At 37.1% G+C, this 11,861-nt stretch overlaps 1 protein-coding gene across 1 annotated transcript in view; it reads right to left on the reverse strand.

Moving 5' to 3' along the window:
• The window catches only part of dnah9l (dynein, axonemal, heavy polypeptide 9 like), a 64,202-nt gene extending 58,972 nt beyond the window's left edge, over positions 1–5,230 (reverse strand). The window contains exons 1-6 of the mRNA XM_066688023.1: positions 5,069–5,230; positions 4,635–4,734; positions 4,275–4,486; positions 3,642–3,875; positions 3,129–3,296; positions 295–411 (exon numbers count right to left, since the gene is read on the reverse strand). Of these exons, the coding sequence (XP_066544120.1) occupies positions 295–411; positions 3,129–3,296; positions 3,642–3,875; positions 4,275–4,486; positions 4,635–4,734; positions 5,069–5,215 (978 nt within the window). The 5' untranslated portion in view covers positions 5,216–5,230. The remainder of the gene's footprint in view (positions 1–294; positions 412–3,128; positions 3,297–3,641; positions 3,876–4,274; positions 4,487–4,634; positions 4,735–5,068) is intronic.
• Between the last annotated feature and the right edge of the window lie 6,631 nt (positions 5,231–11,861).

The raw sequence follows: 11,861 nt of genomic DNA on the forward strand, positions 1-11,861 counted from the left end.
TTTTTTTTTTGCAGTACAGAAAAAAAAAGGAAATGAAACCAATTGCCAGTAGGTTTGCAGTTGAGTCTGTAGTTAAGAATATGATTTGAGAAATATAATTGTCATAAAAGCTGCCAGTAATTATTCACATCGCATTTTAAAAGCATGCATGCTATGTAGATAAAAACCGAATGACCTTGAAAGTCAAATAAATATATGTGTTTTGTCATCTCTGGAATGACTGTGTGTCTGACAACTGTCCACTCCATCTCCAGCTAGTAATGATACTGCAAATGGAAAGAAAATTGTCTTCACCTTAAAGGCAGATTCCAGTCCTCTCGAGTGTTGAAATGCGAGGTTAAGCACAGTTCCCAGTCGCTGATCAAAATCCTTGTTTTGTTCAATGAAACGGGTGTAATCAGAAAGAAAATCCTGTACAGATTACAGTTTTCAATCAGTAACTGTGGAAAATGATATGTACATCATCGTCAAACCCACACATTTCAGAAGAAAGACTGTGTCTGCATGAATATTACCTGAAACAAACCCTGCGTTGAGAAGTCAACTTTAGGGAAAGTGCTGCTGCTGCTACAGAGCACTCCATAAATATTTTTTCTGTTTCCTGAACAACGGAATAGATCAGAGCATTTGACATAGTGCCAATCATCCCAGCAGGCTTCTGTGTTTATACTGGCAAAGTTATACACTTAACCAGAGACAACAAATGTATTTAAAAATATTGTTAATTTAACCTACAAAACAAATAAATGGTACCAATACAAATGTAATATGACAATAAAATACAGTATTGTTAAGCTATTTTTAGTTGATATACTAAATTCTTTTTCAGAGGAATATACTATGATGAGATTAGACCCAGAGAGAATTGTGAACATCTGTAAAGTGTCCAAATAAAATGATTTCCATATATAACAAATATCCAGTCTATTTATTTTACTTTTTAAACTTATTACATTGTCGAAATTACATTTTTTGATCCGAGTTGTGCAATTTATTTTTCCACACTTGCAAAATACTGTTCACGTTCTAAAAGTTAGAAAGAAAGTGGTGGAAATGTGGGGAGAGCTGCTGACAGAACAGTAAAATCACACTGCGTGGGTATTGAACATAACTGAATATAAAGGACAGCTTCAAACCATTTCAGTTCAAAACCTTTCAAATATTCATTAAAAATGATATTTGTCCATATTGTGATGCAAATGTAAAACATTGCAGTGCACCTTGTGAGTCAAACAGAAACGGTTTCAAAAATCCTTGAGTCGCTCAGTTAACAATCCACAAAATGAGCTCTTAAATTCAATCCCCCTGTGAGCACCAAGCAATGCAAACCAACAATTTCACTGAAACAAGTAAAAGGCTTAATTACACACTGCAAATAGCATTCCCATTTCCTGAGAGTGAAAACAGATGAAACAATTGCAACTTACTTTTTTTTTTTTTGTATCTTTCATGTTAACTTCCATGCAGACAGCTCACTTAAAGCACTGATGATAAGTAATGACAGTAAACATGACAACAAAATCCAGAGCTCAGAACTACAACCTACCAATAACAAGTTTGCATAATAGCCAGTTTCTAACTCCACAGATAATAGTTCACCTTGACTAACAAAGCCTGTTCCTCAATGTCAACACACCTGCTTGCAGTGGATCGCTCTCATATCCTGCTGGGATGCTGGAGGGAGGTCACAAAATTGTCTGAAAATGTTTTGTGGAGACAAAAATCACTGACCTACTCTAAAATTGGCCATATTATGTAGACTGAGAATATCAGGGTATTGAGCAAATACATGCTGTGCTTTTTTTTTTCATCCACAAATTATTAGTTCATTGTTTGTCTTCTCCAATAGATTAAGGGCATTTGACATTGACTACACTTTGCAGGGGCCGTGTAGAAAAGTACAACGGAGAGTCTGACTTTTCGGAAGTTTCTCTAGAGGCCGAAGCACACAACTCTACACAGATCGACACTTAATGTTCAGGTGGGAAGGATAATAAAAAGGCTTACAGACAGGAAGAGCAGAGACCAATACACACAATCCAGTAGAATACATGTATATAATATATATGGTAAATTGTAGTGGTTTATCTATCAAGCTATACATTAAAAATAATAAATCAACATAAATATTTAAAGGTTTAAAAAAAGAAAAAACTGAATACTGACAGTATTGCAAAAATGAAATAGCTTCAGCATTCCCTTTGATATCACTATACTTTCAAACCACAGTTGTTTCTTGCATACGAAAGTTATTAGATTTTTGAAAATCACTTACAGAAATTCCGAAAGGAAAAATAAATAAAGATTGTACAAGTATTTTATGTCTTCAAAGAAAAAATAATAAAAGAAATCATTTCAGTGAATTGTTATCATTATCAGACTGCGGGAAAGTTCTATAATCCCTATGGTGTTTTCAAATTGTATCAGAAATGTTTGCAGAGAATGTGTTTACATTATTATAGTATGTGTTTCAGACACATCCATTGCTACTTTATAGTTATCGTATTTATGTATTTTGCACATAAATTGAAATAAAAAAAGGCAGAATACTATGTGCAATTACACTGCAATTCAAGAAGAGAAGGCTAGGTGAGAATCTATCAGAAAAGCCATCAGCCTTTATCTCTCAAATAGTAAATAAACGGTTGACAAGATAGAATCTGGGAATCGCATCTTCCCATGTTAGATCACAGACTGACCTGCAGCTACCAAAGACTGACCGCATGTCTCTTTCTCTTGGAATGAAAGCAACTACACAATCTGCACCGCGATCTGCCTAAGTACTTCCATTTCTAGAGAAGAAAAGTCCATTGTTTTACACAACATCTATATGTATTCTTCTTACTGAGAAGTCCCATGCATTCACTTATAACACATTTGGTATATAAACAAAAAAACATTTAAAAATCCCCTTTAATATGAAAAAATGTGCAAGTGAGTGTGCAATATTTAGTATTAGATTTTTCACTAAATGTTCTGTGCATTGTACTGTTTTTATTAAATAAAAAAATATACAAAATATTTAAACTAGGGCTTGAAGGTCTTTTCCAAGATTTTGTCAGTCTTGCTTTTGCATTTAACTGTCATGGCCAAGAACATGGTGGATGAAACATGAAACTGTACATTACCACTTTTTCATAATCCAGAGGATCATATTTGCTTTCTCGTAGCACTCTCCAGCGGTCATGGAATTCGTCGTTCATGCCGTACACCATCTCACTGAGAATCTTGCCCCGGGATCCCCCAATCTCAATCTTCTCCAGTTTGAGGAAATCCAGTGCCGAGGCAAATAGCTCCTAAAAGGTGTAAAAAAAAAAAAAAAAAAAAAACTGTTGAGAAAGTGGTAGCATGATATATATATTTAATCTGGGAAGAAGTGTAACTTTTGTTTGATGCACACAAGTAAATGTCAAATGCAAAAGTATAGAATAAATAGGTCTGTCAAATCAGTAATATATTGTATAGCAATTGTAACTCTCCCACAAAAAAATATATTCAGATTAAGGGGTAAAAAGCTTTATAATAGATTGAGAATGTTTTCTTTTTTTTATTTCACTGGCAAATCAGGTTTAACATTAACTGAACCACATACCCTTAAAAAACAAAAATCAACAACAAAAAAGCACTTGAGAATCTTTTACCTCAATCATGAGCAGTCTCTCAAGGATTCTGTCAGTTCGTACAAACACAAGATGTGATGGGAAATCCCAGTGTCTCACTGGTTCTCCCTCTCTGTAATACTGGCTGATCTTGTCTTTGTGCTGATGGAAGCACCTCTTAAAGCTTTTGATGATGTGTATGGTCTGTTGGACCCTCTCAACTCCTTCTTCCAGCTCCATTTTAAAAAGCTCTTCAGGAATGAGGTATGCAAATGCCTTCAAGAGCAGGGTGAGGCAGAATCACAAAGCTTCCTTCAAAATACAAATCCTAAGCTACTTGAACTATAAGGTGTTAAAAACTGTCAATAGTATAATTACAAAGCAGCTTAGGGGCTAATTTCTGTAACTGAACATTTTAAACCATATTTAAAAAATATGAATACGTTATACAACATTTAGGGTTTTACAAGGCACATTGTCTCTACTCAGCACACTTATAAACAGACTTTTCCTGCATTCAAAAGGTGTCCCTGTGCTACGATTAACACACTGAAAATTACCAATGAATATGGAGGCTAAAACAGTCTTTTTATTACACAGTAGTTAATTATCTTGTATTGTACTGCAGTCCATGAGCAGGTAGGTAGAATATAAATTCATTTGTAAATGACCTACCCTTTCAATCAGTAGATTACAAAACTCCTGTAGTAGAACGACAATTCTGGGAGCAACACAGTAATATTTGGAGTGACTCCAAATCAGGCAGAGGGTGTGGAAGAGAGGGACTATGAGGACTTCAACATCAGTGAAGCTGCACTCCTCAAAGTAGGCGATGTGTCTCCTCAGCGGCCTGAGGTGAACTTCTATATCTTCAGCCTCCAAGACAGCTATATAAAACAACCAAGAGTGTTATAATGTTGTAAAGTAAACAAGGTACTTCACAAGCAGGCAGATGCAAAGCTATTAAAGGCCCATTGAATGGAGTGAAACAGTGGGGATATTGAGCAGGTAACCGAGTGAGACATTTATAATTACCTTCATTTAAGTTCTGGACAATATTACTGAAGGTTGAGTAGTAGCTGCTTTTAATCCTCTTCAGGATTTCCATGATTTTACCCATTTTGGGATTCTGTAACTGAAACAATGAATAAAATAAACGGTCAAGGGAGAGAAACATAAAAACCTGCTCTTATTCAAGTTAATGAGATTCTATTTAGGATTATCTCTTATGTAGTGTGTGTGATACCCACGTGATACAAATCTACAATAGAATACAGAATGTGTTTAAGATACTTCTTGGTGCATTTTGTTTTTTAAATTTTTGACATTCTCTATGGTAACATATTAGAGAGATATTAAAAATATAAAATAAACATCATCCAATTAATAAAACACTAGATTTATGTGACAAAAACAGAAAGAAATGAATAATTGCAATCAAAAAGTGACATTATTTTGGAACACTGTACCTGTTTTTGAATGCCAAGCAGATTTTCTCTTTGGGCCGCCCAGAAGTCAATCTCAGTTGAGGGACCCGGGTTCTCCCCTTGCAGGAGGCTCTGGCTGGAGTCTTTACTCAGAATGGCCGAGATCTGGTGGGTCCACTGAATCACCATGGTTTCAACAGAGTACAGCAGGGCTCTGTCGATCTGCAGCCCTTCAAACCTGGCACCAAAAAAAGGCTGTGTCCACATTCGGATAATATTGACAACCTTGCAGATAACTACATTATTTATGGTCCCTTATTCAAAATACAATTATTTGCCTATTATTTAAAAATAGCATTGGTGAAAAGTGCAAGTGTCCATAAGGGATGACAAAATAATATCAGCTCAGGGGGGTGTGTTAAAAAGTGGACAAAATAAAAATAATCTGAGATTGTCAAAAGCAAAATCCTCGTTGTTGCTTTTAGTTATGGTTCCACGAGATGTGCAGAAAGATCTTGGTGTTATCATATCCAGAGAATCCCAAAAGCACTGGACACGGTTAACCCCTACTGAAGCTGGGTCATTCATATGTTAGGTTAAGCACTAGGTTAAGGGCTGGACTAAGTACTAGAGATAATACGTATGACTAGGCATCTAGAATAGTTATGTATAGTATTTGCTCATTTTTGTCGTAAGATCTCCATTCCTTTTAACTTTAACAAAAAACAACCTTAAATCGACTCTTGCTTGCCCAAACAAAAACTGTGCCTTACCCATCTATAAACGTATGTCCAGCTTCTGCTTGAAGTGCATGTGCAATACTCTCCAAAACTTGAATATGTATTCTTCACTAATGCCTCACTCCCAATGTCAAGACAGGAGGTGTCCAAATAAAGCTCATAAAAATAACACGACTTCTTATGAATCACTTTGGTTTCGATATATGTCCATGTTTAAGGATGATAATTGATAACGGATCTTTCCTGAAAATGTTCACCACATGGAACACGCCAGACCTCCCGTTAACACTAACGTCACTTGAAGCGCACCTATTTTATAAAAGGTCCTGGGAAACCAGTGATCAAGTTGAGTTGGATCCTAATACTGCAATAACGTATTTTAAATTTGAATAGAATAATAATCCAATAATGCACAATACAATTTATTTGTATTATTATTTTAATCATATAACCATTACAAAATAACCAGACAATGCGATGTGACCCATACTTGAATAAAACCGAAGCTGCTAATATAAATATAAACAGAAAACATGTTTATCACTGGCACGTTTGACCTATCCTTTACAAAATATTTTGTCACAGTTTTATTAGGAGCACTTATTTATAATAAAATGAATTAGTCTTGTAGGGTATAGTGGTAATGTAAGCATTTAAGTGAGTTTACTATGGACCAAAGATGAGTTTAAGCACTGTGGTCGGATGTGGGATCTCCTTGGGGCCAGAGAGCAGACTATCAGTGAATCAGCTCTTAAGAGTATTTAAGACATGCTCTATAAATTTGGTCTTGCATGTGATCACAATATCTCATCAGTTATATATTAATAAAAAAAGTGTATGGGGACCTGCCTAATAATGCATAGTCTATGTATAAATGTGAATAATGTTCTTTCCTATCATCATCAATAAAGAGGTTGTCTCTTGGCAACTTTTAAGCAATTTTACATCATAACCCCTTCAATATGCAAATACGAGAGCATAGGTAAAAGTCCAAGTGTGGTGTCATACGTGAACAAACCAAAAAAACATATGTGACTAAAACAAGTCAGTCTCATCTTTGGCCCATGATGTATACCTACTTCACCTGGTCAATGTGTATGTATTCATCAGTGTACCTATGTTGTCAGTCAGTGTATGTGTGTGCCTGCTTCTGCTTTGCAAATAGATACTATCAGACCTCCACCTGGCCAGAATTACAGTGCACTTAGTGCATACAAACAAGGCTTTGTCAGTGGCTTTTCAGTTACGACTGATTGGTGTAATTTACCACACTACACTTATGGGACAACATGGCAGCCTCCTCTTTGACCCATGTAGTATATATGATTATTTTATTACACCACTGCTCTGTGTGTGTGTGCCTGTCTGCATCATAATTTAAGCAGTTAAAAATCTATTATTTTGGATGATATCAGGTCATGTGACAAAATGTTAAGAAGGCAAATGTAAATCAAATGTTTAGCGTTATATTACTTTCCTGGAAGACTCAGAAGGTTATCTGCAAACCATGCAAGAAAGTGGTTTTGTATAGCCTAATAAAACGACATGCCCAGTGTGGAAACACCTGGGTACTTGCCATCTGCAGAAGACGACGTGCAAACAAGCCAGTATTTAGGACAATAAGTGAAGAAATAATATGAAGCATTTTAATTACTATTTGATATTTACGTTTGTTCATAATGTTTTGTTTTTGTTCTTTCCTGTTCTACATCTAACAGGTGAAACGAAGCAGGGGATAAAATTGCCAATCTTGAAATACGCAAGTTGTTTGAGTGTATTATAGTTATTTTACATTTTGGTGCTTTGACTTTATCATATATTATGCACCAGATCAAGTGAAAATGGTTAATCTTGAACATAACATATTTGATTGTATTATAGTTATTTTCCAGTTCTTCTTGTTACATTTAGATTTTAGTCTTTTGATTTTAACATTTAAACGTTTTCCATTGGAAATTGTTCTTAGGACAACGGACATAAAAGCAAATTGACAGTCTTGCTGAATAATTCATTATATTTATCAGGGCATGCATTTAGAGACTCACTTGTGGGAAAGATACTGGTCATCCGATCTCTCCACACACAGGGGCAGAGGGAGCAGGGTCCTTCCTTCTGCTTGGCCTTGCAGGGTGATGACTCTGCTTTTTAACCTCTCTATGTGTTTTTGAATATCTTCAGACACCACTCTGGGCCAGCCGGTGTGATTCTTTGCACTTGCCAGGATGGGGACCAAAACCTTGGACATGATAAAGACTAAGCTACCTTCTGTGATCCAGAGTAACATTGTTATCACTATACGACTCATTCCACAGTGAGAACAATAACAGGGTTTTAAACATGTAAATATGGTTACGCTTTGTTTCAACCCTGGTAACAAGACTGCCTTTAAGGGGAAAACAATTATATAAATATCAGTATTCATATTAGTACTTCGTTGGCCATACTTGTTCAAGGTACCTCACACACATCTATGGTCTGTGCAAATGTACTGTAAATGGTGCCTCCCATGTATAGGTGTCTTAAAATTAAACCTTTGCATAGTTTTCTACACCCGATTCTGCTTAACCCAATGCATTGCACTAAAGACAGGATTACCTCAGCAACAACAAGTGGTAACTGTTCCAGTGGCTGGCAGGACACTTCTCCAAATCCAAGCTGTCCTTTAAAATTAGTCTTAGACACTTTTTTGGTTCCTTTCTTCAGGATGCATAATAATTTAGCTTTCCAAGAAATCGGGGTCTTCAAAGGAACAAAACAATTGTTTAAATATATTATTAAAATATATATTTTTACAAGACAACATATGTATGGTGAAGGTTTTACTTCATACAGTTGGTATTTCTAATATTTCAGTATGAAATTTATTTATGAAGATACAATGACTAATATATTAATCAAATTAATAGTAGATACTGCTTTTGTTTAGGGATTATAAATGTGTTGGCAACGTCCTTGTGAGGAGCTTCGTTACAGATATGTATGTCTTTTCAGCTTTGATATGGTAGCACACACCACTCCTGAGGAAAAGAGAGCATCTCAGAGTCTGATAATAGAGTTAAACCGAAGTTTATTGTTTGAATACTTGATCTGCCGAGTATCATTTCGCAGAGCATCTACTTATTTCACAAGAGCAGTCTTTGTCATCACACTCACCTCTCCATCGCTAATGCACAGCGATCCTCCCGGGCCAGTGAAGAGTATCAGCCTTTCATAACAGTTCTTATCTAGAAAGTCCAGCAGAAATTTTTGGTTCTCCTCCGTGGCGATGAACCGGTTCCATTTATCAGTTTTTAGACGAAGGGAAGTGAAGGCCTGCTCTCTCAGAAAATCGATTCTGTCATCGGCTGCTGCGTTTGGTTTGAGAGGCTCCAGTGGGGCTCTGATGCCACTTTCTGCCATCGCTGGGCCCCACGGTATTGAACGGAACAAGGGCAAATAGAAATTAGTTCTCTTAATCAGCCATGGAAGTCATATAAGAAAAAAATAAAGAGAACTATCTTTTCTCATCAGCAGACATTGGCTTATTCCTATAGCAATCCACAGACAGTCAAGAGATGTTTCACAAGGAACCCAAAAACAACAGTGTAAGAAAGGCAGGTAAAGTTTGATCTTTATCTGAAGTATACCCCCTCTTCACTATTCTCTGGTAGACTTAGAGGAAATGATACCTCATCCAGAGTGTCAGGTGGCTTGGCAGCCAGGGCCTACAGACAATGGGCCGCCCTGCCCCTCTGGGAGAGAGAGGCCTGCTGTGATGTCACTATCACTCCAGCACGCTGCACACCTGTTTCTGCTGCAACCTGAGCACTCTGGCTCACTGGCATGGCCTGCACTATGGATCTACTCAGCAACACCTGCTACCGCAAATTATTAACCTACAAAGCTACCAGCTGAACACACAGCAACTGAGCCATTGTGACTCCCTTTACTCCACACCATGATAGTTAGTCTAGCTCAGGGATTCCCAAATCGATCCTGGAGGACCCTCTGCCCTGCTGTTTTTCTTCCGAGCTCTTAATTACATAATTGAGCCTTATATTGTATTAGTTCAATTAAGCAATTACAATCTGTTGGAACAAAAACCAGCAGGATTTCCTCCCCCCCCAACCTGCACTCTGTAGGGTATTGTAATGGTAGTTGGACTACGATGGTCATGGCCCCGTACATGAAAGGTAACGATGAAAACTATCTGCTGAAATCTAGGAACTCCCTTCAGTGAAGATACTCTAAGAGGGTCTAGAGTTCAGGAGCCAGACAAGTTTGCCAAATGGCTCCCACAAGTGGTAAGTTTCACACTGGTCTATATCAGCATCTGCAACATAGACTAACCCTGATGAATGTGTAATACCAGGTACCTGACCTTTCTATTTAGGGAATGTGACCAGTGTGTACTTGTTCATGAAAATTAATTTAACAGATTTCCACAAAAATTACATTCTCTGCATTAATGTTAAAATACACACACAAATATAAAATGTTCCCTTCCTATTAACCTATGATCTAAAACACTGGTTAAACTTTTGCAAAAGAATGCACAGTTGTTATAGTACTCTAATTTGCATACTGAAGAAATTAATTGGACTAATTTACATACAAGCAAATGATGATTCCGTTAACACATTTCATTAACTCAAACTGTCATTTCATGTTCCTTGTGCCATTAGGTGTTGCATTACAATGAATTGAATAATTAGATTATGCAAATTAAAATTACTGCAAAATGGACTTGTCCTTTTATCTTTTATAGGCAGCATTTTTGAATCCGTACTTCCTCTTTCCAGAAATAAAAGTAGCTGTAAAACCCATCTGCTTTTCAGGTTAAGCAGTCAAAAAAAACATTTTACAAGGCATCCTGTAGTGAGCTCACTACACTGCATTCCACAATAAAATAAAACCCATTCAGTAGATCTGGATTCTGTGCATCATTCTCTAGGTTTACCTCAGATCATTCCCAGAGAGAGAGAAAGAAAGCAATTTACAAAATGCTTCATTTCAATTGTACAAAAACTATACAATCAAATACTCTATTGGGTTATGTTGTTCACCACCTAAAGAAAATCAGAAATAATCCAGAACACCAAATTTCATAAGCAGGATGGGCAGACAAAATGCACAGAAATAAATTAAACAAACATTAAAACTATAATTAAAGGAGCAGAAAGCCACCTCAGCATCCATGCAAATGTCCTAATGGAGCGGGTGCATCGATTTCAATCATGGTTAATCTGTTTGGAGGAGTCAGTATGTCTGGATTGAAGATCTGGTGCTCCTGAAATTGTTATACACCACAAATAATAAAAATCATCGCTATTACGCCTGTACCACTTGCATCTACCACGTGTCAGTTGGACCAGGTCAAACTTTACACACATTCATATATTTTTAAACTCTTCCTATCCAACTTTGGATCCTGCAGTTGTAGTGACATCTACTGGGCTTCAAGAATACAAGGTACTCATATCTAATTCAGGTAGGTTAGTAGAGAGCGTTTGTGCTACCATTGTGTAAATGCAGTCAGTGGAGGGTCTCTCCATCACAGACTGCCACATGAAGAAACGGTCTCCATCAGCCAGCGTGGCAGGTTGCTCTGTTATGATGCAGCCATACAGAAGTGGTCGCCCCACTAAAGCAAATCAGCCCTTCAGAAGGGTTGTCTCAGAAGGGTTATATTCAAGTAACACGACAGGTTTATTTGGTTTGCCCTCAGATGATCCAAACAAAGCCCATGGCAATAAATAGGATACGGATTCCTCCCTATGGCACTTCATTCAGTGTGGGATTCTCATCGTCATAAGGGACTACTATTACTAATTCCTCACTGCTAATTCTGCACGCACGTTGCGCTTGCTTTTCCGGTGCTATGGGAACAGTGTGAAAGAGCCAGCCATGAAGACATGGTACAAACAGCAGCACAGTGAACACAAACTTCACAAATCAGGTCTGGCTTCCTTCTGGAAGGATTTATCTAGGGTCTATGTGGTTGAGAAGCAGAAGGTTTCTCTTGGAATGCATTATCCAATTCTACCACTGTAAACTGGAACGAACTGACTATTCTTCAGCTTACTTTTCCCACACCTACCTACCAAGAATTTCAA

The sequence above is a fragment of the Amia ocellicauda genome, chromosome 16, assembly GCF_036373705.1.
Source record: "Amia ocellicauda isolate fAmiCal2 chromosome 16, fAmiCal2.hap1, whole genome shotgun sequence".
Taxonomy (NCBI): domain Eukaryota; kingdom Metazoa; phylum Chordata; class Actinopteri; order Amiiformes; family Amiidae; genus Amia; species Amia ocellicauda.